This window comes from Ranitomeya variabilis, chromosome 2, assembly GCF_051348905.1.
Source record: "Ranitomeya variabilis isolate aRanVar5 chromosome 2, aRanVar5.hap1, whole genome shotgun sequence".
Classification (NCBI taxonomy): Eukaryota; Metazoa; Chordata; class Amphibia; order Anura; family Dendrobatidae; genus Ranitomeya; species Ranitomeya variabilis.
Window position 1 is genome coordinate 357037535 of NC_135233.1, and position 27593 is coordinate 357065127.

The 27593-nt window shown below is 44.9% G+C and overlaps 1 protein-coding gene across 3 annotated transcripts in view; it reads right to left on the bottom strand.

The window, feature by feature from the left end:
• Nucleotides 1–27593, bottom strand: part of LOC143805884 (cytochrome P450 2C18-like) — a 90309-nt gene that overhangs the window by 47641 nt on the left and 15075 nt on the right. For all 3 annotated transcript variants that reach the window (XM_077285626.1, XM_077285625.1, XM_077285627.1), the window contains exons 3-5: nt 27255–27417; nt 26936–27085; nt 18378–18538 (exon numbers count right to left, since the gene is read on the bottom strand). In XM_077285626.1, the coding sequence (XP_077141741.1) occupies nt 18378–18538; nt 26936–27085; nt 27255–27417 (474 nt within the window). The remainder of the gene's footprint in view (nt 1–18377; nt 18539–26935; nt 27086–27254; nt 27418–27593) is intronic.

Genomic DNA, 27593 nt, shown 5'->3' on the forward strand with positions numbered 1-27593 from the left:
GGTTCACTACCTCCGCACCGGGAGTGCGATTGTGCCATAGATTTGATTCCGGGTAGTAAATACCCTAAGGGTCGTTTATTTAATCTGTCTGTGCCTGAACATGCTGCTATGCGAGAATATATAAAGGAGTCCTTGGAAAAGGGACATATTCGTCCTTCGTCATCTCCCTTAGGAGCCGGTTTTTTCTTTGTGGCTAAGAAAGATGGCTCTTTGAGGCCGTGTATTGATTATCGCCTTTTGAATAAAATCACGGTTAAATATCAATATCCGTTGCCACTGCTGACTGATTTGTTTGCTCGCATAAAGGGGGCCAAGTGGTTCTCTAAGATAGATCTCCGTGGGGCGTATAATTTGGTGCGAATTAAGCAGGGGGATGAGTGGAAAACCGCATTTAATACGCCCGAGGGCCACTTTGAGTATTTGGTGATGCCTTTTGGTCTTTCAAATGCCCCTTCAGTCTTTCAGTCCTTTATGCATGACATTTTCCGTGATTATTTGGATAAATTTATGATTGTGTATCTGGATGATATTTTGATTTTTTCGGATGACTGGGACTCTCATGTCCAGCAGGTCAGGAGGGTTTTTCAGGTTTTGCGGTCTAATTCCTTGTGTGTGAAGGGTTCTAAGTGCGTTTTTGGGGTTCAAAAGATTTCCTTCTTGGGATATATTTTTTCCCCCTCTTCCATCGAGATGGATCCTGTCAAGGTTCAGGCTATTTGTGATTGGACGCAGCCCTCTTCTCTTAAGAGTCTTCAGAAATTTTTGGGCTTTGCTAACTTTTATCGTCGATTTATTGCTGGTTTTTCTGATGTTGTTAAACCATTGACTGATTTGACTAAGAAGGGTGCTGATGTTGCTGATTGGTCCCCGGCTGCTGTGGAGGCCTTTCGGGAGCTTAAGCGCCGCTTTTCTTCCGCCCCTGTGTTGCGTCAGCCTGATGTTGCTCTTCCTTTTCAGGTTGAGGTCGACGCTTCTGAAATCGGAGCTGGGGCGGTTTTGTCGCAGAGAAGTTCCGATTGCTCCGTGATGAGACCTTGTGCCTTTTTTTCGCGTAAATTTTCGCCCGCCGAGCGGAATTATGATATTGGGAATCGGGAGCTTTTGGCCATGAAGTGGGCTTTTGAGGAGTGGCGTCATTGGCTTGAGGGGGCTAGGCATCAGGTGGTGGTATTGACTGACCACAAAAATCTAATTTATCTTGAGTCCGCCAGACGCCTGAATCCTAGACAGGCGCGCTGGTCGTTGTTTTTCTCTCGGTTTAATTTTGTGGTGTCCTATCTGCCGGGTTCTAAGAATGTTAAGGCGGATGCCCTTTCTAGGAGTTTTGAGCCTGACTCCCCTGGTAATTCTGAACCTACAGGTATCCTTAGGGATGGAGTGATATTGTCTGCCGTTTCTCCAGACCTGCGGCGGGCCTTGCAGGAGTTTCAGGCGGATAGACCTGATCGTTGCCCACCTGGTAGACTGTTTGTTCCTGATGATTGGACCAGTAAAGTCATTTCTGAGGTTCATTCTTCTGCGTTGGCAGGTCATCCTGGAATCTTTGGTACCAGGGATTTGGTGGCAAGGTCCTTCTGGTGGCCTTCCCTGTCACGAGATGTGCGAGGCTTTGTGCAGTCTTGTGACGTTTGTGCTCGGGCCAAGCCTTGTTGTTCTCGGGCTAGTGGACTGTTGTTGCCCTTGCCTATCCCGAAGAGGCCTTGGACACACATCTCGATGGATTTTATTTCGGATCTTCCTGTTTCTCAGAAGATGTCTGTCATCTGGGTGGTGTGTGACCGTTTCTCTAAGATGGTCCATTTGGTTCCCCTGCCTAAGTTGCCTTCTTCTTCCGAGTTGGTTCCTCTGTTTTTTCAAAATGTGGTCCGTTTGCATGGTATTCCGGAGAATATCGTTTCTGACAGAGGAACCCAATTCGTGTCTAGATTTTGGCGAGCATTCTGTGCTAGGATGGGCATAGATTTGTCTTTCTCGTCTGCTTTCCATCCTCAGACTAATGGCCAGACCGAGCGGACGAATCAAACCTTGGAGACATATTTGAGGTGTTTTGTGTCTGCAGATCAGGATGATTGGGTTGCTTTTTTGCCTTTAGCGGAGTTTGCCCTCAATAATCGGGCCAGCTCTGCCACTTTGGTGTCTCCTTTTTTCTGTAATTTGGGGTTTCATCCTCGATTTTCTTCTGGTCAGGTGGAATCTTCGGATTGTCCTGGAGTGGATGCTGTGGTGGAGAGGTTGCATCAGATTTGGGGGCAGGTAGTGGACAATTTGAAGTTGTCCCAGGGGAAGACTCAGCTTTTTGCCAACCGCCGGCGGCGGGTTGGTCCTCGGCTTGGTGTTGGGGACTTGGTGTGGTTGTCTTCTCGTTTTGTCCCTATGAGGGTTTCTTCTCCTAAGTTTAAACCTCGGTTTATCGGCCCATACAAGATATTGGAGATTCTTAACCCTGTGTCCTTCCGTTTGGACCTCCCTGCATCTTTTTCTATTCATAATGTTTTTCATCGGTCATTATTGCGCAGGTATGAGGTACCGGTTGTGCCTTCCGTTGAGCCTCCTGCTCCGGTGTTGGTTGAGGGTGAGTTGGAGTACGTTGTGGAAAAAATCTTGGACTCCCGTGTTTCCAGACGGAAACTCCAGTATCTGGTCAAATGGAAGGGATACGGTCAGGAGGATAATTCTTGGGTGACTGCCTCTGATGTTCATGCCTCCGATCTGGTCCGTGCCTTTCATAGGGCTCATCCTGATCGCCCTGGTGGTTCTGGTGAGGGTTCGGTGCCCCCTCCTTGAGGGGGGGGTACTGTTGTGAAATTGGATTTTGGGCTCCCCCTGTGGCCACTGGTGGAACTGAACTTGTGTGCATCATCCTTTCTGTTCACCTGTTCCTATCAGGATGTGGGAGTCGCTATTTAGCCTTGCTCCTCTGTCACTTCCATGCCGGTCAACATTGTAATCAGAAGCCTTTCTGTGCATGTTCCTGCTGCTAGACAACTCCCAGCTAAGTTGGACTTTTGTCCTCGTTTGTTTTTGTATTTTGTTCCAGTTCACAGCTGTAGTTTCGTTACTGTGTCTGGAAAGCTCTTGTGATCTGAAATTGCCACTCTGATGTTATGAGTTAATACTAGAGTCTTAAAGTAATTTCAGGATGGTGTTTTGATAGGGTTTTCAGCTGACCATGAAAGTGTCCTTTCTGTCTTCCTGCTATCTAGTAAGCGGACCTCAATTTTGCTAAACCTATTTTCATACTACGTTTGTCATTTCATCTAAAATCACCGCCAATATATGTGGGGGCCTCTGTCTGCCTTTCGGGGAAATTTCTCTAGAGGTGAGCCAGGACTATATTTTCCTCTGCCAGGATTAGGTAGTCCTCCGGCTGGCGCTGGGCGTCTAGGGATAAAACGTAGGCAACGCTACCCGGCTACTGTTAGTTGTGCGGCAGGTTTAGTTCATGGTCAGTTTAGTTTCCATCCTTCCAAGAGCTAGTTCTTATGTTTGCTGGGCTATGTTCTCTTGCCATTGAGAACCATAACAGTGAGCACCTACAGGACCTTAGCTGCAGTGTCTGATCATGTGACCCTCTATCTCCACTGAGAGGTCTTACTCTGGGCATGCTCAGAACGAGAAAAGCAGGACTTAGTCCCAGAAGCGTCTGCTCGCCGCTGCCCAGCACTGACTTCAATGGGAGAAGCAGGAAAAGCAGCCGTATCTCTCAGTACAGAGTCAGATTGAGCGAGACACTGGGACCGACGTCTCCGCTGAGCAGACTCCACTGCAGCAGGAGAAGAATGGGAGACCACAGCGGAGATGGCCTGAGATTCCCCCTGTGCAGAGATGGGAACTCGACCCCTAACAACCTGTCTACAGACCTAAGGCACAGTTTTTAAAAAATGGAATTTTTCAGTTGCAAAAATTTAGACAACCCATTGTATCACACTTTGTCATTTGGTTGCATTGAAATTAAGCTGTTATTAATATCACACAGTAAAGGAGCTGGCTTTAAAATAGTTTGTAGCATCTAGTGTGTTACAGATGTCTGATGTAGAGGCCACAAAAATGATTCTGCTCCTTCTGTCATACAATAGGGGACCTGACTTTAAATTAGTTTGTAGCATCTAGTGTGTTACAGAGGCCTGATTGTCATGGTTCCCAATGGCAAGGGAACGTAAGAAACATATAAATAACGAACGAGCTCTCGGGTGATGGAAACTCGAGTTGACCGTGAGCTAAATCTACCACACAACTAATAGTAGCCAGGGAGCATACCTACGGCTTCCTAAATGCCACGCGCCAGCCGGAGGACTAACTACGCCTGGTAGAGGAAGAAACAGACCTGGCTTACCTCTAGGGAAATACCCCAAAAGATGATAGCAGCCCCCCACATGTAATAACGGTGAATTAAGAGGAAAAGACATACACAGTATGAAAGTAGATTTAGCAAAGAGAGGTCCACTTACTAGATAGCAGAAGGATACAAAAGAGGACTTCACGGTCAACTGAAAACCCTTTCAAAAACCATCCTGAAATTACTTTAAGACTCCTGTGTCAACTCATGACACAGGAGTGGCAATTTCAGCCCGCAAGAGCTTCCAGCTACAGAGAATTACAAAAACTGCAAACTGGACAAAAGATACAAAACAAAAGCACAAAGTCCACTTAGCTGATCAGCAGACTAGTAGCAGGAACATGCAACCGAAGGCTCTGGTTACAATGATGACCGGCAAGGAAATGACTGGAGAGCAAGGCTAAATAGGAAACTCCCAAACGCTGATGGAAGCAGGTGAACAGAAGCAGCAAAGTGCAAACAAGTCACCAATACCCCCAGCAACCACCAGGGGAGCCCAAAAAGCGGATACACAACAGTACCCTCCCCTTAAGGAGGGGGCCCCGAACCCTCACAAGAACCGCCAGGGCGATCTGGATGAGCCCTATGAAAGGCACGAACCAAATCCGAGGCATGAACATCAGAGGCAGTTACCCAAGAATTATCTTCCTGACCATAGCCCTTCCATTTAACCAGATATTGAAGTCTCCGTCTGGAAATACGGGAGTCCAAGATCTTTTCTACCACGTACTCCAATTCACCCTCCACCAGCACAGGAGCAGGAGGTTCAGTAGAAGGAACCACCGGTACCTCATATCTCCGCAACAGCGACCGATGGAACACATTATGGATAGCGAAAGATGCCGGGAGGTCCAAACGAAAGGAGACAGGGTTAAGAATCTCCAAAATCCTATAAGGACCGATGAACCGAGGCTTAAATTTAGGAGAAGAAACCCTCATAGGGACAAAACGGGAAGACAACCACACCAAGTCCCCAACACGAAGGTGGGGGCCAACACGACGACGGCGGTTAGCAAACTGCTGAGTCCTCTCCTGGGACAATTCCAAATTATCCACCACTTGTCCCCAAATCTGATGCAACCGATCCACTACCGCATCCACTCCAGGACAATCCGAAGATTCAACCTGACCAGATGAAAAACGCGGATGAAACCCTGAATTGCAAAAGAAAGGAGAAACCAAAGTGGCAGAACTAGCCCGATTATTAAGAGCAAACTCCGCCAACGGCAGAAAGGCAACCCAATCATCCTGATCCGCAGACACAAAACACCTCAAATAAGTCTCCAAAGTTTGATTAGTTCGTTCCGTCTGGCCATTGGTCTGAGGATGGAATGCAGACGAAAAAGACAAATCAATGCCCAACCTGGCACAGACTGCCCGCCAAAATCTAGACACGAACTGGGTACCCCTGTCAGAAACAATGTTTTCCGGAATACCATGCAAGCGAACCACATTTTGAAAAAACAGAGGGACCAACTCAGATGAGAAAGGCAACTTAGGCAATGGCACCAAATGAACCATTTTAGAAAAACGGTCACACACCACCCAGATGACAGACATCTTCTGAGAAACAGGGAGGTCCGAGATAAAGTCCATAGAGATGTGCGTCCAAGGCCTCTTTGGAATAGGCAAGGGCAACAACTACCCACTAGCCCTAGAACAACAAGGCTTGGCCCGAGCACACACATCGCAAGACTGCACAAAAACACGCACATCTCGAGACAGGGAAGGCCACCAGAAGGATCTAGCCACCAAATCTCTGGTGCCAAAAATTCCCGGATGACCTGCCAGAGTAGAAGAATGAACTTCCGAGATGACTCTAGTGGTCCACTCGTCAGGAACAAACAGTCTACCAGACGGACAACGATCAGGTCTATCCGCCTGAAATTCTTGCAAAGCACGTCGCAAATCTGGAGAGACAGCAGACAAAACCACTCCATCCTTAAGGACACCAACAGGTTCAGAATTCCCAGGAGAGTCAGGCTCAAAACTCCTAGAAAGAGCATCTGCCTTCACATTCCTAGAACCCGGTAAGTACGAGACCACAAAATTAAACCGGGAAAAGAACAACGACCAACGTGCCTGTCTAGGATTCAGGCGCCTGGCAGACTCCAAATAAATTAAATTCTTGTGATCAGTCAAAACTACCACCTGATGTTTGGCACCCTCAAGCCAATGACGCCACTCCTCAAATGCCCACTTCATGGCCAAAAGCTCCCGGTTACCAACATCATAGTTTCGCTGGGCGGCCGAAAATTTTCGCGAAAAGAACGCACAAGGTCTCATCACTGAGCAGTCGGAACTTTTCTGCGACAAAACCGCCCCCGCTCCGATCTCGGAAGCATCGACCTCAACCGGAAAGGGAAGAGAAACATCAGGCTGGCGCAACACAGGGGCAGACAAAAAGCGGCGCTTAAGCTCCCGAAAGGCCTCCACGGCAGCAGGGGACCAATTGGCAACATCAGCACCCTTTTTAGTCAAATCCGTCAGAGGTTTAGCAACGCCAGAAAAACCAGCTATAAATCGACGATAAAAATTAGCAAAGCCCAAGAATTTCTGGAGACTCTTCAGAGAAGTAGGCTGCGTCCAGTTGTAAATAGCCCGAACCTTGACAGGGTCCATCTCAATAGAAGAAGGGGAAAAAATGTACCCCAAAAAGGAAATTTTTTGAACCCCAAAAACACACTTTGAACCCTTTACACACAAAGAATTCTCCCGCAAAACCTGAAAAACCCTCCTGACCTGCTGAACATGAGACTCCCAGTCATCAGAAAAAATCACTGTCATGGTTCCCAATGGCAAGGGAACGTAAGAAACATATAAATAACGAACGAGCTCTCGGGTGATGGAAACTCGAGTTGACCGTGAGCTAAATCTACCACACAACTAATAGTAGCCAGGGAGCATACCTACGGCTTCCTAAATGCCACGCGCCAGCCGGAGGACTAACTACGCCTGGTAGAGGAAGAAACAGACCTGGCTTACCTCTAGGGAAATACCCCAAAAGATGATAGCAGCCCCCCACATGTAATAACGGTGAATTAAGAGGAAAAGACATGCACAGTATGAAAGTAGATTTAGCAAAGAGAGGTCCACTTACTAGATAGCAGAAGGATACAAAAGAGGACTTCACGGTCAACTGAAAACCCTTTCAAAAACCATCCTGAAATTACTTTAAGACTCCTGTGTCAACTCATGACACAGGAGTGGCAATTTCAGCCCGCAAGAGCTTCCAGCTACAGAGAATTACAAAAACTGCAAACTGGACAAAAGATACAAAACAAAAGCACAAAGTCCACTTAGCTGATCAGCAGACTAGTAGCAGGAACATGCAACCGAAGGCTCTGGTTACAATGATGACCGGCAAGGAAATGACTGGAGAGCAAGGCTAAATAGGAAACTCCCAAACGCTGATGGAAGCAGGTGAACAGAAGCAGCAAAGTGCAAACAAGTCACCAATACCCCCAGCAACCACCAGGGGAGCCCAAAAAGCGGATACACAACACCTGATCCATAGGCCACAAAAAAGTCTTCTGTTATTAACGTCATACAGTAGGGGACCTGACTTTAAAATAGTTTGTGGCATCTAGTGTGTTATAGAGGCCTGATCCATAGGCCACAAAAAGTCTTCTGTTATTTACGTCATACAGTGGGGGACCTGACTTTAAAATAGTTTGTAGCATCTAATGTATTATAGAGGCCTGATCTAGATGCCACAAAAATTCTTCAGTTCCTAGTGTCATACAATAGGGGACCTGACTTTAAAATAGTTTGTAGCATCTAGTGTGTTACAGAGGCCTGATCCATAGGCCACAAAATAATCTTCTCTCATTAACGTCATACAGAAAGAGACCTGACTATAAAATAATTTGTAGCATCTAATTTGTTATAGAGGCCTGATCTAGAGGCCATGCAAATTCTTCTGTTCCTACTGTCATACAGTAGGGGACCTGATTTTAAAATAGTTTGTAGCATCTAGTGTGTTATAGAGTCCTGATCCATAGGCATCAACAATTCTTCTGTACCTAGTCTCACACAGTAGGGGTCCTGACTTTAAAATAGTTTGTAGAATCTAGTGTGTTATAGAGGCCTGATCCATAGGCCACAGAATAGTCTTCTGTTATTAACATCATACAGTAAGGGACCTGGCTTTAAAATAGTTTGTAGCATCTAGTGTGTTACAGTGGTCTGATGTACAGGCCACAAAAATTATTCTGTTCAAAGTGGCATAAAGTCGGGGACCTGGCTTTAAAATAGTTAGTCTCATCTAGTGTGTTATAGAGGCCTGATCTATAGGCCACATAAATTCTTCTATTATTTACATCAGAAAGTTAGTGACCTGACTTTAAAATAGTTTGTAGCATGTAGTGTGTTATAGAGGTCTGATCCATAGGCCACAAAAAATTATTTTGTTCCTGGCATCACACAGTAGAGGACCTGACTTTAAAATAGTTTGTATCATCTAGTGTGTTATAGAGGCCTGATCCATAGGCCACCCAAAAGTCTTCTGTTATTAACGTCATACAGTAAGGGACCTGACTTTAAAATAGTTTGTAGCATCCATAGGCCACAAAAAAATATTCTGTTCCTAGTGCATTCAGCAGAGAAATTGACTTTAAAATAGTTTGTTGCATAACTTCATTGTCATACAGGCCTCAACCACACTCAAACAATTCTTTCTTCCATGACTAACATGATACAGCACGCCATATTTTAATTTGGAATTTACTGTCGTTGAAATTCTGCTGTTTGCAGAGGTGGTGCAGAGTTTAATATCTATTTTTTTGTTGCTAATACTGTGCTCCTACCACACTAGTTGTGCGACACGACTGGGAAAAAGCAAGGCCATGGTGGAAGGAGACTTAGGCTTTGTGTTCAAGGTGTACATAGGGTAGGTGGTAATGTTGATGAAAGCACTGGTGAAGCAAAGTCACGTCCTATGCAAAGACAACTGACAACTTATGTTACTGGACAGGTTACACCACTACCTTTCTTTGGCAGATGCACATCGGTACGCCTTATCAATGATGCCCAGAAAAAGCATGAACTCGAGTGGATGGCAAGTGCAGCTTCAAGTGGCCTCTCCTCCTCTTCCTCCACCTCAACATCACACCCAGTACAGTCCACACATGTGGCAACAAAATTTCCCTTGCTTCCCTCCGTGTCCCAACTATCCAATTGTTCAACTGACTGTATGGAACCGCAGATGGGTAAGTATGAAAAGCTGTTCACACATTCTATGCCATGTTCAAGTGTCCCCAAAAGCTTTGCAGAGTCAAGAGGAGGAAATCTGCACCGATGCCCCCAATTTTTTTTTGCTTGGATCCGGGGCAGGACGAAGTACGGTCTAAACAGCATCCTGACCCTCATCATCAGACGTTAACTCCAGGGGGAGGTGATCCTGATGAGATTCAGATATGCAAGGCCCACGCAGACTGTACTGTGCTGTCAGGGCAAGAAGAGGAGGCGGGTGACTCCATGGTGATGAATCTGATAACGCAGAGGATGATGATGAGGTGTTAGATCCCAGTTGGCAAGAACATACAGGCACACAGCTGAGTAGGTCATCTGAGGAGGAAGTCAAGTAGGTTACTTTGGGCCATATGTGGCAGACATAGTGAGGCAGCCACAATGAGCGATGCATCCTCAGCCACAACTGTGCCTCTGACCAGCAGCATCGCAGGGGTGGCAATAGTTGCCTAGCCTGGACCTTTTTGACACTGCAACGGATGAGACAACTTGCATAATCTACCAACTTTGCAAAAAACTTTGCCCCTTCTTGAAGAAGCATCTTAGCAAAATGTGCATCACGGGGTCTGGCAGGAGGACCTAGGGTCATTGCCAGCTATTTATGGGTGAGCATTAACAGCCTTCGGGGTACTTGTGATTCTGGGAGCTTTTTGTTTATGGGATATATTCCATGGTATGTATTATTAGCTCTTTCCTTGTACCTTTTACCGTTGTGACGTTTTCACATGTATACATTACACTCAGGTGTTTGTTGTGAATTCCGCTCTTTGGCTCCCTCCGGTGGTTGTAAGTGGCACTTTTGTGAGTTCTGCTCTTGGGCTCCCTCCAGTGGATTTAAGTGGAACTGCTGTTTCTTGGATTTAGCAGTCAGCAGCTGCTTCCACTGATCGTCTATTCTGGCTCGGCTATTTACCCTGGCTCTGTCTTTCAGCCAGTGCCAGTTGGCAATGGTTCCTGGTTGGATTTACATCTCTCTTGGATTTCCCTGATATTCTGTCCAGTTCAGCAAAGATAAGTCCTTGCTTTGTTCTTTTGCAGTTCACTTGTTGTGGACTTAATCGTTCAGTACATTCTATGTTTTCTCTAGTCCAGCTTGTCAGTATAGTTTTATTCAGTTAAGCTGGAAGCTCTGGAAAGCAGATTTACCCTCCGCACCTTTAGTCAGGTGTGGAGATTTTTGTAAACTCTGTGGTGGATTTTTCTAGTTTTTAATACTGACCGCACAGTATTCTGTCCTGTCCTATCTATCTAGCGAGATTGGCCTCCTTTGCTACATCCTGGTTTCATTCTGTGTATGTCATTTCCCTCTCCACTCACAGTCAATATTTGTGGGGGGCTGTCTGTCCTTTGGGAATTTTCTCTGAGGCAAGATAGCTTTCCTGTTTCTATCTTTAGGGGAAAGACAGAGCCAGGATAAATAGCCGAGCCAGAAAAGACGATCAGTGGAAGCAGCTGCTGACTGCTAAATCCAAGAAGCAGCAGTTCCACTTAAATCCACCGAGGGAGCCCAAGAGCAGAACTCACAAAAGTGCCACTTACAACCACCGGAGGGAGCCAAAGAGCGGAATTCACAACAGGTGTTATTATTACACTCCCCTCTGGCAATTTTATTGTCCCTAGCTGTGATCATCTTTCTGTACCAGCTTGTCTCTGTATTTATTTCCCTCTCTTTGATGCCAAATTGTTTGGCTTGTATTTTTTGTATGTCAATTTTTGATTTAATAAATGATTTTTGCATTTTACTTTTTTGGTGGTATTTTGTACGCCACAGTGTTTCGTGTTGTCGAAAAATGAGTTGAGGTAAAAAGTGCAATAATTTTACTACTACATGAATGAACCTTCACATGTGCAATCAACATGCTTTACTGTGGGAATCCCACTGAGGCAAAATGTAGACCAGCGGACCTCAACAACCATCAGCCACCACATCAATCGCATCTGCTGCTCCTTCTTCCTCCTCTGTTAACAAGCCAACTAATAAGAGGCAGGTCTTTGACCGCAGAACCTCTAGTTCTTTACTCGCTCCAGTCATGCTGACTGAGAGGCCGTCTTCAGCTTTAACAGAAGCCGACATGCCTGCTGTTTTTGGCCAATCTCAGAGAACAATCACACCACAAGTTTCTCAATCCACAGTAACATCTCCACCTGCACCTCTCTCACGGTCCAGCAGTTTGTCCAGGTCACCGTACTGCGCCCTCTCACAGCACTGCAGCCAGCTCACGGTTCCAAAGTTGTGGTCACGAAAAAGATTGTTTCCTCCTACGCATGACAAAGATTGGAGATGGTGGAGTTCAACCTCTTAGCTGTTAGCCACGGAAATGCTGCCTTTCCACCTGGTAGATACAGATAGTTTCCGAAAGCTGATGGCTGCTACAGTCCCCCAGTACCAATTAACCAGTTGCCATAACTTTTCTAAGAAAACTGTGTCTGTGCTACACCAGCATGTCACAGACAACATCAACCATTCCTTGACAAAATCTCTGTCTGCCAGGGTGCCGGACAAACCTCTACATTTAACACTTCCTCCACTGCTTCTGCCTCCTCTATCTCCTCTAGGGCCTCCACCTGCACCCTCAACCTCTGCCTTAATGAGACATGCGTTCCAACAGTGCAGAGCGAACACCCACCCCCTCCATACTGCGCAGCCAGGGCTCAACGCAATCAGGCAGTCTGAAAATTGATATGCCTTGGAGATCACAGTCATACAGCTGAAGAGTTGTGGACAGCTCTCTAGGCAGACTTCGATCAATGGCTGTTTCCGCTGAACCTGCATCCAGGGAAGGCCGTGTCTGATAACCGGTTGAACCTGATGGGGCTCTATGGCGAGGCAAGCTCACACTTGTGCCTTGCATGGCTCACATCCTCAACCTGGTGGTACAGCGTTTTCTCAGCCACTATCCTGGCCTTGGTGAGCTGCGCCAGAATGCACGTAAGTTCATCGACTTGCATTCATACAGAGGTATTTGTCCATGGCAGTCAACAGTTGTGATGTGCCGACACAGTGGAATTTCACTCCGCTCATGTTGCATTGACTGTGGCAGCAGCAACAAGTCATGACGCAGTATGTCATGTCGTATACCATAAAATATATTTTTATTTAAAATTAATTGCAATCACAGTACATCACCAAAGTATAGAAGTTTTTATTAAAAATATATAAAAACAATTTTTTTTTTATTAAGAACATAAAATGTATAAATAATACTTTTATATAACTCTTCCAATCGAGGTTTTTAAGGGATCTAATAATATTTAATGTAAATCCCGTATGTGCAGGACAGGGCAATTCCAAACTGATCAGTACCAAAACTAAATAAATATAATGCAGCAAATAATATTAATTTATAATAATATAATATGTGATAAAAAATATAAATCAAAAAATTGTGTGGGTAATAAGCATGTGTGTATATATACACATGCACACTCCTCCCTTATGTGCCACAATAAATACAAATATTCAAATATTAAAGTGCAATAGTGCATGTAAAAAAATAAGTTAAATCAGATTACCACAAAACATACAAATGTAATCACAAAAATAGTGAATAAAGGAATCCAAACACCCAAATAATTGTAATCTGATTTAACTTATTTTTTACATGCACTATTGCACTTTAATATATACACACATGCTTATTACCCACACAATTTTTTGATTTATATTTTTTTATCACATATTATATTATTATAAATTAATATTATTTGCTGCATTATATTTATTTAGTTTTGGTATTGATCAGTTTGGAATTGCCCTGTCCTGCACATACGGGATTTACATTAAATATTATTAGATCCCTTAAAAACCTCGATTGGAAGAGTTATATAAAAGTATTATTTATACATTTTATGTTCTTAATAAAAATAATTTGTTTTTATATATTTTTAATAAAAACTTCTATACTTTGGTGATTTACTGTGATTGCAATTAATTTTAAATAAAAATATATTTTATGGTATAATTTTTGGTCTGATGAAAATTTTTTTTTAAGGGTTAATTTTTATATTGGTTTTCATTAGCCTATATAAGTTGTTATTTCTGGTGTCTCTTTCTGTATAGGTTTTTATCATGTCGTATAGCCTGGGCCAACGCAGTACAGATGTGGTACATATCAAGTTTACAAAGTGGGCACAGATTAAGGACCTCTGCACCCTTCTGCACATTTTTGGAATTGCTACTAAGATGGTTAGCGCTGATGACACCATCATCAGCATCACTATTATGGTCATCTATATGCTAGAGCAGACTTTGAATAGCCAGCGGGAGGAGATGGTGGTCTCAGAAGCATAGGAGAATGTGGAAGCGATAAGATTGTCTCTTAGTTCAAGACTGTAGTCACACAGATGGGTGCCAGCGAATGGTGGATTACTGCGATTGAGGGTGGCTGGTAATAACAGACAAGATGTTATTGAAGGTGCAAGATCCGAGGAACCAATGGAGGAAGAGGTGATGGGCGAGCAACTGTCAGATGAAGAGGATAATCCTCCCCTCTCTGTTGTTCGTTGTTGGCGGGAGGGGACTGAGGAAAAGAGCCTCATTGTTACAAAGCCACCAACACAGCATGGGCTTAAATCTCATGGTAGAGCCTGACATATAAGTGCTTTCTTGCTGCTCTATCTGCAACATTAACCCCGTATAGTTATGAATAGGAATAATGCTAACTTCTGGGTTGCCACTTTATTAGATTCACGTTATAAAACCAAATTTTGACAGATGATTCCCGCCCTAGAAAGAGACTCATGATTGCTGGAGTATTGAAACACGCTTTTACACAACCTTAGGAGTGCTTTTCTCAAAGACAGCAGTGAAGCACACAGTTCACATTGCTATTGTAGACTTCTAACCTCTGGCACGTCCCTTCATCAATGCCAAGACATTAGCAGCAGCAGCGATGTAAGTGGCAGAAGCAATTTCTGTGAGTCCATTGTCACTTTTTTAGACCAACTTGTGTACCAGCACAACAGAGTCCAAGTCTTAAACATGGTGAACGAATGGAGAGAATGGTGCAGGAGTATCTAGAACTAAATATCAATACCATCAGGGAGGGTTTGGAACCTTTCACATATTGGTTTTCCAAAATGGATGAGTGGCCTGAGCTCCCTCACATGCCTTGGAGGTTTCATCGTGCCCGGCAGCCAGCGTTCTCTCAGAACATGTCTTCAGCACTGCTGGTGGTGTCCTGATGGATAAGCGCAGCCGGCTGTCCCCTGAAAGTGTAGACCAACTGACTTTTATCAAGATGAACAAGTTATGGATCTCCAAGGACTTTGCACCCCAATTGCAGACTGTACAGACTAGATGATATTGCATTTTTTAGTGTGATGCATTAATGTCAATTAACTGCACTCTGTGACATCTTTAGTGTGGCTTCTGTAGCTGCTGTGGCTGCTGATGTTAACACAAATTTGTGGAAATGTGAACAGTCATGATTGGTCTACATCTGTTGGGTTAGTTGTAGCGTAAGACGTCTCGGTCCCAATTATACTATTTCTATTCTTGTGACAGTTATTCCACTTCGGTAGTGTAAGGTCCTCATTTCTTTAAATGTGAACACTCCTTGTTGGGTATCCATCTACTGTATTGGGTGTAGTGAAAGACCTGTCAGTCCCTATTATACTATTTCTACTGTAGTGAAATTGATGCCATGTTGGTGTCTGCTAATATTTTTGGAAATGCGAATAATCTTGGTTGGGTCTCCATCATGTGTGTTACCTGTAGCAGTATGCCTCCGAGACCGTCAGGCCTCCACTTCCTTGAACTCAACTACCCGTGTTACTATCCTTAAATTTTTCTGACAAAGGTAGTTTACAGAACTGGTATTTATGCCACCTGAGTGTGGCGCAGCATGAAACCAGGAAGAGGAGTTGCATGTGGTATCAAGGCTCCCAGAAAATTGACCCTACACTGATCCCTCACTCACCTCGTCTGTGATGCTAAATTGAAAGCGGTTAATGCTGTCCCAGACCCCAATATCTCTTGCCCTGCTGATTGCTGCAGTTCCATTCTGCAATTTGACTGCGGGTGAATTGAAGCCTGTCTGTCCCTCATTTGATGTGTTTTGGCAGCATTTGGGGCTGTTATAAAGTGTTGTGCATGCGTTTGTTTTTGCCTCCCATTGACATAAATGGCATTCAGCAATGTTCGGTGCATATTCAACAAATTAATCGATGAATATTGCAAATTCGGTGAATGTAATCTGAACTGAACATTGAAATATTCGCTCATCTCTACCGCGTGGGAATGTTTGGTATGGCCACTTTACCAATGTCTAAACCCCCACCTTGAGGTAGAATTTTATTTTATCTTCCTCCTATTTTGGGCACATCATTTTGCTGTACTTGTAAGCCCCATGCTTCACTCTTTAAAGTAAAACAATTCCTAGAAATATGGCCTGGTTTACCATACATGTAACATACCTTTACGCTGTGACTCACATTTCCACATGCAAAACACTTCATTGTCCCTTTTCTGTGTGTCTCACTACCAGAAAATTGGCAAAACTTTTCACCATGACCCAGATGTCCACAAGAAAAGCACATGACTGGTTTACACTTTATAAAAGGTGTTGTATACTTTTATCTATGGGTAACAATACCAACTTTAATAGAGCATACTTGGGCCTCATTATTACATTTCTTTGTATCATTTAGGCACTTTTTTTCTGCACTTTTCTGATTTAGAATGATCAGCCTGATTAGTGATAGCCCACCATTATGGCTTTCTGCTGCCTTCAGCCTTCCACTGATCTCTTCATTCTCCCTTTTAAATAGTATATTCTCTGCCACAAATAGCTAGCTGCTAATAAACTTTGTAGCAGCATTTTTATCAGATACCTTTAATGTTTGAATTTCCTTATTCAAAACATTTTTGTTTCTTTCTTCATATCTCCACATAACGCCTCTAAACATTCAACTTTGTTCTGTAAAATTTCATTCTGCACCTTTAGCTTGGAGTACTGCTCTGCTAGCCAACAAGCAGCAAACACTAAAGCACATGTATTTATATATTTATATAGTGTCATTAATTCCACAGTGCATTACAGACATTATCATTACTGTCCCCAATGGGGCTTGCAATCTAGATTCCCTATCAGTATGTCTTTGGAATATGGGAGGAAATCGGAGAATCTGGAGGAAATCCACGCAAACATGGGGAGAACATACAAACTCCTTGCAGATGTCTGTACTTGGTGGGATTTGAACCCAGGACCCCAGTGCGGCAAGGCTGCAGTGCTAACCACTGACTGCCCGCATTTTGATATTTTCTTCACTGATCTTGCCTGTGTCACAAAATTTCTGGCTTGCAACCATAGATCACCAGATCCCTCCATTTCACTTACAAGCAGCTCGATATCCTCCACTCTAGCGAGCTTTTCAAGAAGCACTCCATGTTTTAGCTTATAAGCATCCAATAACAACAAAACCTTTAAAAGCAAAGATCCTCTCAAAAACGCACAACTTTCAAATGAAATGTTAATAAAACCTTCAACTTACGCAACTGCAATTTTATCAACTACTACAGTTCACAAATAGTTCTGGACATAAAAATACACTCAATTATCAATTCAGTATAAACTCCCACCACACCTATTCCCCTCCTGCTCTGGCTCATCATTTATGTAAGAAATACTTTATTATACCATTACCTTTCCCATGCTTTCTTATTGCCATTATGCTGGTACTGGCTGGTCTTAGTTTCATCTGTCCAATGCTTTTCCAGAACTGGACTGGATCCCTTAGGCTAGGTTCACATTGCGTTAGGGCAATCCGTTTAGCGCATACGCTAGCGGATTGCGCTAATGCAATGTCACTTTAGGGATCGCGTTTGCCGATCCCGCTAGCGCAGATCGGGCATCGTTCGAGGTCCGTCCGAAAATAACGGGACATCGCTAGCGCGTGCCGAAAATGGCATGCGCTAGCGATGCGTTGGCGACCCATTAGCACATTGCTGTCAATGGGTGCGCTAACGGACCCATTACATGGTGTTAATTGCGACAATTTCACCATGTAATGGAGTCCGCTAGCGGACACCCATTAACGCAATGTGAACCTAGCCTTAGATATTTTTTGGCAAAGTCTAATCTGGCCTTTCTATTTTTAAGGCTGATTAATGGTTTGCCACTTGTGGTGAACCCTCTGTATTTGCTCTTATGAAATCTTCTCTTTGTGGTAGACTTATATACTCAAATACTGAAACAACTACTCACTGAAGAGGGTTCTTCACTTGGTTGGATGTTTTGAAGGGATTTTTCTTCATCATGGAAAACCCATATTGATTATATAACTGTATCTTGAATATGCTTTGGTAAACAGCTAAAATGCCCAAACTTGTGTCACTGTCCAAATATTTCTGGACCTAACTGTAGCATGAAATAGCATGAAAATAATGAATTTGGGTTAAGAATAAGGAGAGAGAGAGAGAGAGAGAGAGAGAGAGAGAAAGAAAGCAAGAGTAAGAGAGAATGAGTCCAGGTCTCCATTTTCAATGGGGTTCGGGTTCTGGTTCAAGTTTTGGCATATTTCTGTTGCTCGAACCGAACTTTGGAGTAAAGTTTGGCTTGGGTACTAGAACCCGATCTTCCATGGGTCTACTCATTCTTAGTTAAGAACACAGATCTTCATGTTACTCCTCTGATCTCAATCACATACCCTTGCTTCAAATTTTGTCAATAGAAAAAAAAAATTAATTGCCTACAGCTATGTTCCCCAACTTGCTGATTCACCACATCTATAGTAACTCTCAGCCTTCAACATCTGAAAACTCCAAATCTCAGACATCCATTGTTATTACCTGCCCAGTTGATGAGTTTAGTATCTTGAAGGATTCTTTCAACATGGCCAATAGACTAAGGAACTTTTCATCTTCGTATTCAAAGCGCTCACCAAAGACAATGGAACAAATCACATTGGAAACCGCCAAAGTCAACAAATAAGTGGGGTCAAAAGAAGAACCTTCAAAAGAAAAAGTTAGTGACACATTTAATGAATTTACCTTAAGCTTAGAAAAGTTGCCACTTACCCTTACAGTAAGATTTTATATTGTCATGTGCATATGTATTCACCCCTTTTGCGATGAAGCACCAAAAATTTTTTCTGGTGCAAGCAATTACCTTCATAAGTCACATGCTTATTGAAGGGAAGTCCACTTAAAGGGACACTGTCACCTGAATTTGGAGAGAACATTCTTTAGACCTAGGGGCGGGGTTTTCAGGTGTTTGATGCACCCTTTCCTTACCTGCCGGCTGCATGCTGGCTGCAATAATGGATTGAAGTTCATTCTCTGTCCTCCGTAGTACATGCCTGCACAAGGCAAGATTGCCTTGTGCAGGCATGTACTATGGAGGACAGAGAATGAACTTCAATCCAATATTGCAGCCAGCATGCAGCCGGCGGGTAAGGAAAGGGTGCATCAAACACCTGAAAACCCCGCCCCTAGGTCTAAAGATTGTTCCCTCCAAATTCAGGTGACAGTGTCCCTTTAAATGCAATCTAAGTGTCTCATGGTCTGTCAGTATATACACTTTACCTTTTCTAAAAGGCCACAGAGGCTTCAACACCATTAAGCAAAAGGCACCATTAACTAAGCAATACCATGAAGACCAAAGAGATTTGCAAACAAGTCAGGGACAAAGTTGTTGAGAAGTAGAAGTGAGGGTTGGGTAATAAAAAAATATTCCATTCTGGATATCCCTGGACCACCATCAAATCCATAATATTCAAATGGAAAGAACACAATTACACAACAAATATGCCAAGAGAGGATTGCCCACTAAAATTCTCAGCCCTGGCAAGGAGGGCATAAATCAGAGAGACAGCACAGAGACCAAAGATAACCCTGAAAGAGCTGCAGTGTTCCCAAGCAGAGACTGGAGCATCTGTCCATATGACGTCAATTAGCCGTACACTCCATAGAGGTAGCTTTTATGAAAGAGTGGGCAATAAAACCTTTACTTACACACAAAAATTGTAAGGCTCATTTTGAGTTTGCCAAAAGACATGAGAGAGACTCTCCAAAAGTATGGAGGAAGGTGCAGTCGTCAAATGGAATGAAAATTTAACTTTTTGTCCACCAAGTTAAACACTATATCTGGCACCAAACCAACACAGCTCATCACCCCAAGAACACCATGCCCACAGTGAAACATGGTGGTGGCAGCATCATACTGTGGGAATGTTTTTCAGCAGCAGGGAAAGTGGTTCTAGTCCAGAGAAAGATGGATGGTGTGAAATGCAGAAATATTCTTGAACAAAACTTGTTTCAGTCTGTCAGTAATTTGAAACTGGGTCAGAGGCAGGTACGGACTGGGGCTGAAATTCAGCCCTGGCATTTGAAATCACACAGGCCCATGTTGTCCCCATCCCCAAATGGGATATATTACTAATATTACCCTGCATGGAGGAAATCAAGATTTACTACAAGACCAATATTTCTAATGATACCTCCGTCACAACTCTTCATAGTATGGGTGTCTTGAGAACACTGATTCTGTAAACAAAGTATCAGACAAGGTGGCCCACGACCAGACAGGCCCTTCTGGCATTTGCCAGAATTGCCAGATGGCCAGTCCGGCCCTGGTCAGAGGGTTATATTGCAACAAAATAATGACCCAAAGCATACTGCTAAAGCAACACTATCTATATATCTATCTATTATATACTGTATGTGATGCAGACATTGTACATTGTGGGCTGTGGGTATATGAGTTGGTTGAGAACAGAGGTCACGTTCTAGTTGAGTCCAAACAACTCATGATCTTTTGATTCATGTTCGGTCATGGTAAAAGGATATTTGATCATATGGTGAGACCTGCAGCTCCTCACGTCCAATCTACTGCTGAGGTAAAAAGAAGAGCAATGTGTTCAGTAGTGGGTACTAAGTGTATGAATGATAGATAACTATGTATCACACCTGTCGGTTAGTGTAGTGAGAGGTCCTAGGTCAGAGTTGGGTTGAGTCTGACTGTAATCTGGGCACCGGAGCTCTACTAAGGTAGATACAGATCAAAGTACACAGCTTTTGAGTCCTGGCTCATGCTGACAATGCAGCAGTTACATTATATTAAACGTGGGATCCATTATGCTGTGTGGGGGTGTGAGCAGTCCATCAAACTGTGTGTAGGAGATTCCAAGGCCATCATAATATATGGAAGGCTGTTGGATTCTTCATACAGTATGGGGGACTGTGAGGTCCATCATACAGTCTGATAGGCTGCGGGGTACATCTTGAAGTGTGGGGGGCCTGTGAGGTGCAGTATTTTGTTTTGGAGACTATGGGGTCTATCATATTGTGTGGGGGAGCTGTTGGCATATCATACATTCTGGGGGCATGTAGGTTCCATCATACTGTGTTTAAGGGACTGTGCAGTCTATCATACACTTTGGGAGTATCATACTAGGGACTGTCAAGGCATCATACTGTATATACTTTGTGTGGAAGCTGTGGGGTATCATTCTGTGGGGGTGACTGGGAGCATCATACTGTGGATCAAGGTACAAGAGCTAAATAAAAGAAGGAGCAGTATATTTTATAAACTGTATAAAAAGCAGTAAATTGTATGGTTTTGATTGATGGCTACAGGTAAGAATACATGTTACAATATGCCCTATCATAACAGGTATTAGCAGTAGCAATCATAATAGAGAAAAGTAAAGCCGCACAGCTGCCCCACGATCCAAGACCGACTGCGGTTTATCCAAGACGTGTCACACAGGAGCCTGATATCCAGGTAGAGGTGCCCGCATGAGTAAGAAGTGCAGTCATCAGAGAAGATACAGAGAAATGCGGCAACACTCACCAGTCCAAGTGTGGTTCAATTCCTTTATTGAAGCATGTAAAACACAGCCGTCCTATTCATGGTCCGGGATGGTGAAACAGAGAAGGAGGTGAGCAGGATGTGACGACAGCTGTTTCGCGCCTACAATAGCGCTTACACAGGTCAGACCTCCTTCTCTGTTTCACCATCCCGGACCATGAATAGGACGGCTGTGTTTTTCTCTGTATCGTCTCATTAGCAGTAGCGATGAATAAACAGAATTAATTCTGCTCAATATTTATAATATTAACTAGATGTTTCCAGCCAGCTAACGCTTGGCCCGCTCATTGCTATCTAATTAACGCTGCTGGTGATTAAACTAAAGTAAATAATGACAACATTCAATAGCGCTTACACAGGTGGTAAATTAACTTAAAATGAAGTTAATAACAATAGTGTGGTGATGTGTTGGGGCGGGATTATGTGTGGTAATGGAGTAGGGGGGCGGGATTATGTGTGGTGATGTGGTGGGGGGTGGGATTATGTGTGGTAATGGGGTGGGGAAGCAGGGTTATGTGTGTTGATGTGGTGGGGGCAGGATTATGTGTTGTAATGGGGTGGGGGGCGGGCCTATGTGTGGTGATGTGTTGGGGGGTGGGATTATGTGTGGTGATGTGCTGGGGGGCAGTTTTATGTGTGGTGATGTGGTGGGGGGGCGGGATTATGTGTGATAATGTGGTGAGGGGGTGGTATTATGTGTGGTAATGTGGTGGGGGCGGGATTATGTGTGGTAATGTGGGGGGGCGGGATTATGTGTGGTGATGTGGTGGGGGCGGGATTATGCGTGGTGATGGGGCAGGATTTTGTGTGGTAATGTGGGGGGGCAGGATTATGTGTGGTAATGTGGTCGGGGGTGGGATTATTTGTGGTAATGTGGTGGGGTTGGGATTATGTGTGGTGATGTGGTGGGGGGCAGGATTATGTGTGGTGATGGGGTGGGAGGGCGGGATAACATGTGGTGATGGGTTGGGGGTGGGATTATCTGTGGTAATGGGGTGGGTGGGCAGGATTATGTGTGGTAATGTGGTGGGGGGCGGAATTATGTGTGGTAATGTGGTGGGGGGTGGGATTGTGTGTGGTAATGTGGTGGGGTGCGGGATTATGTGTGGTAATGTGGTGGGGGCGGGATTATGAATGGTAATGTGGGGGGCGGGATAATGTGTGGTAATGTGGTGGGGGGTGGGATTGTGTGTGGTAATGTGGTGGGGGGCGGGATTATGTGTGGTAATGTGGTGGGCGGGATTATGAATAGTAATGTGGTGGGGGGCAGGATTATGTGAGGTAATGTGGTGGGGGGGTGGGATTATGTGTGGTAATGTGGTGAGGGGGTGGGATTATGTGTGGTAATGTGGTGGGGGCGGGATTATGTGTGGTAATGTGGGGGGCAAGATTATGTGTGGTAATGTGGGGGGCGGGTTTATGTGTGGTAATGTGGTGGGGGTGGGATTATGTGTTTTGATGTCGTGGGGGGCGGGATTATGTGTGATGATGAGGTGGGGGCGGAAATATGTGCACTAATGAGGTGGGGGGGTGGGATTATGTGTGGTAATGTGGTGAGGGGCGGGATTATGTGTGGTAATGTGGTGGGGGTGGGATTATGTGTGGTAATGTGGTGAGGGGGCGGGATTATGTGTGGTAATGTGGTAGGGGGCGGGATTATGTGTGGTAGTGTGGTGGGGGCGGGATTATGTGTGGTAATGTAGTGTGTGGGGATTATGTGTGGTAAAGTGGTGGGGGGGCGGGATTATGTGTGGTAATGTGGTGGGGGGATTGTGTGTGGTAATGTGGTGGGGGGCGGGATTATGTGTGGTAATGTGGTGGGGGGTTATATTATGTGTGGTAATGTGGTGGGTAAAGACAAAACACACGGCACTCAAGGATCCTGTGTGGTGCCCAAGTCAGGTTTCCAGCCCGTCAATCCAATAGTAATAAATCACTTGGCACTCAAATGGTTTCTTTCAGATGAAAAAAGTGAACATCCCATTTATTTGTGCATCCAGTTCAAAGATTATTTAAACGTTTTCGGTCAAATCACAAGACCTTCATCAGAAATATCCTTAACTAAACTGGAAGCATAGGATAATGAGGTATATGAGCCTAGGCAACCCGGGATGGAAAGCGCACCTGGAGCGTCTCAGATCCTTGAAGAGAGAAGGAGGGCGTGTATCCGCTGCTGCATATGGCACTTATAGACGTCCGGTCCGTCACGCTGTGTGGAGTGATCCAGCCCCCGGGATCACTCCACACAGCGTGATACACGCCCTCCTTCTCTCTCTCTTTATATTGTAATGTGGTGGGGGCAGGATTATGTGTGGTAATGTGGTGGGGGGGCGGGATTTTGTGTGGTAATGTGGCGGGGGGCGGAATTATGTGTGGTAATGTGGTGGGGGTGGGATTATGTGTGGTGATGTGGTGGTGGGGATTATGTGTGGTAATGTGGTTGGGGGCGAAATTATGTGTGGTAATGTGGTGGGGGGCGGGATTATGTGTGACAATGTGGTGGGGGATTATGTGTGGTAATGTGGTGGGGGGCAGGTTTATCTGTAGTAATGTGGTAGTGGGCAGGATTATCTGTAGTAATGAGGTGGGGGTGGGAATATGTGTGGTAATGTGGTGGGGGGAGGGATTATGTGTGGTAATGTGATGGGGGCGGGGTTGTGTGTGTTAATGTGGTGGGGGGCGGGATTACCTGTGGTAATCTGGTGAGGGGCGGGATTATGTGTGGTAATGTGGTGGGGGGTGGGATTATCTCTAGTAATGTGGTGAGGGGCGGGATTATGTGTGGTAATGCCGTGGGGGAAGGATTATGTGTGGTAATGTGGTGGGGGGGCGGGATTATGTGTGGTAATGTGGTGGGGGGTGGGATTATGTGTGGTAATGTGGTGGGGGGATTATGTGTGGTAATGTGGTGGGGGGCGGGATTATGTGTGGTAATGTGGTTAGGGGCGGGATTGTGTGTGGTAATGTGGTGGGGGGCGGGATTATGTGTGGTAATGTGGTGGGGGGTTATATTATGTGTGGTAATGTGGTGGGGGCGGAATTATGTGGTAATGTGGTGGGGGGGCGGGATTTTGTGTGGTAATGTGGCGGGGGGCGGAATTATGTGTGGTAATGTGGTGGGGGCGGGATTATGTGTGGTGATGTGGTGGTGGGGATTATGTGTGGTAATGTGGTTGGGGGCGAAATTATGTGTGGTAATGTGGTTGGGGGCGGGATTATGTGTGACAATGTGGTGGGGGATTATGTGTGGTAATGTGGTGGGGGGCAGGTTTATCTGTAGTAATGTGGTAGTGGGCAGGATTATCTGTAGTAATGAGGTGGGGGTGGGAATATGTGTGGTAATGTGGTGGGGGGAGGGATTATGTGTGGTAATGTGATGGGGGCGGGGTTGTGTGTGTTAATGTGGTGGGGGGCGGGATTACCTGTGGTAATCTGGTGAGGGGCGGGTTTATGTGTGGTAATGTGGTGGGGGGTGGGATTATCTCTAGTAATGTGGTGGGGGGCGGGATTATGTGTGGTAATGCCGTGGGGGAAGGATTATGTGTGGTAATGTGGTGGGGGGGCGGGATTATGTGTGGTAATGTGGTGGGGGGTGGGATTATGTGTGGTAATGTGGTGGAGGGCGAGATTATCTGTAGTAATGTGATGGGGGCGGGATTATGTATGGTAATGTGGTGGGGGGTGGGATTATTTGTGGTTATGTGGTGGGGGCGGGACTTGTGGGGGGCGGGATTGTGTGTGGTGATGTGGTGCAGGATTATGTGTGCTAATGTGGAGGGGGCGGGATTGTGTGTGGTAATGGGGTGGGGGGCATGATTATGTGTGGTGATGTGGTGGGGGGCGGAGCTACTGTGCAGGAGCGGGATTATTGAGTAATGACGATGCCTCATATATATAGATATAAAATAATAATATGTTAATATTATTGAACAGAATTAAGTTTAGCATATTGGTTTAGCCCTCCACAAAAGTCCCTCTGGAAAATTAATTGTCCACCCCTGCTACAGTGTAACCGCCAAGACACCAGACTGTTGTAGTTATTGTGTGACTTCCATGCACTGTGCCTGAATTTAGCATCACCATTTGGCTTAAAGTTTCTCAGTTTTGACATGTAACCAACTTGCCCCGTGCCTGTGTACTGTACTGTTATTTAAATGTTTGTGCCTTCATTAAAGAGAACCTTTCATCACATTTTTCATGTTGTAATAGTAGCTTCAGAGCAGAATAAAACATGTATTTATTATTTCACCTCCACAGCAGTGTGTACATATTAACTCCAATAAATAGCCTCACAGGTTTGTGCTGCGTACTAGATCTTCAGTGCTCATTTAGACTGCATAGTCAGGCTGGCAGGACTTGTTGACTCTGGTCATGAGACCCTGATGACATCATCACAGTTCCTTCCGCACTTCTATGTTGAAGCCTGCTTATGATTGGTCAGTGTCATACAGGAGGCAGAAGTACAGTACACACTCTCATTGAAAACTATAAAATAACACCCACTTATAATTACATAAAATTAACTAATAAGGTGGCAAATATTTGATTGCCAATATCTCTGCAATGGAGAGGCAAAATTAAAGGGCACCTGTCACCCCGTTTTTTCCGTATGAGATAAAAATACTGTTAAATAGGGCCTGAGCTGTGCATTGCAATAGTGTATTTTGTGGACCCCGATTCCCCACCTATGCTGCCGAAATACGTTACCAAAGTAGCCGTTTTCGCCTGTCAATCAGGCTGGTCTGGTCAAAAGGGCGTGGTGTCTTCCCCCAGATCTTGCTTAATTTTCCGTTGGTGGCGTAGTGGTGTGCGCATGCCCAAGGTCCCAAATCCACGTCACAGGGGAGTGAAAAGATCGCTATGTGCTGTATTTCATTGGTGATCGGTGGGCACTCTGCTGGCCGCGGCTTCAGGAAAATGGCCGCGGGATGCCGCGCGTGCGCAGATGGAGATCACGGCGGCCATTTTCCTGAAGCCGAGATGCGAACTCTGCTTCAGGAAAATGTCCACCGCGATCTCCATCTGCGCACGCGCGGCATCCCGTGGCCATTTTCCTGAAGCCGCGGCCAGCAGAGCGCCGCTTCTGCGCACGCGCGGCCAAAGGAAGATGGCCGCGCCCACCGATCACCAATGAAATACAGCACATCGCGATCTTTTCACTCCCCTGTGACGTGGATTTGGGACCTTGGGCATGCGCAAACCACTACGCCACCAACGGAAAACTAAGCAAGATCTGGGGGAAGACACCACGCCCTTTTGACCAGACCAGCCTGATTGACAGGCGAAAACGACTACTTTGGTAACGTATTTCGGCAGCATAGGTGGGGAATCGGGGTCCACAAAATACACTATTGTAATGCACAGCTCAGGCCCTATTTAACAGTATTTTTATCTCATACGGAAAAAACGGGGTGACAGGTGCCCTTTAAAAAAAGAAAATTATCCCTCTATGCAGCCACTATTACATGGTATCTAGTTCAACATGAATAATTTGGTAAAAGGTCCTCTGAGTATTGCCCCCAAAGTAAAAATATACCTTTAAGTTTCTTAAGCTCATCACTAAGACAACGTGACTCCTCTTGGATCCGCTCTTCCACACTCCTCTTACCCATGCCAAAATTTCTCATTGTGGTGAGGGAAAATCGTCGGAGTTGCTTCCAGCGCTCACCATTACTGAGAATAACTCCTGAAGACAAAAATTGTACATCAAGTTACAATATATTTTATCAGTCATCTGTATAATGATGCCCACCAATGGATGAATGGAGCATGAAGCCAACTACTTTTTATTTTCCAAGACAGAGCAGGATCTATACACCCCTGACTGAATGCAGCAAAGGAGGATTGGTACTTACCGTAGCCCTTAAAGATAAAGTCTGCTAATGGAATTTGTGCCCTGTTGCTGAAGACATCGGCTCTGTCCACAAGAGCTTCCTTCATTGCATCATATCCATGCAGCACAACAACTGGTTTTGGCCCAAGGTGGACAGTGAAAATATCTCCATAAACTTTTCCAAGCTATGGGAGTATGAACACACAAAGATGTAATTAGAGAAATTAGGGCCATATTGAATGGTTGGCCAAGATTAATAAACATGGCTGTTTTTCATTGACACATTGCCATACCTGTCCTTGTGTTGTGACTGGTATTGCAGCTCAGCTCTTTTTAGCTGCAGCACAACATGACTTGTGAA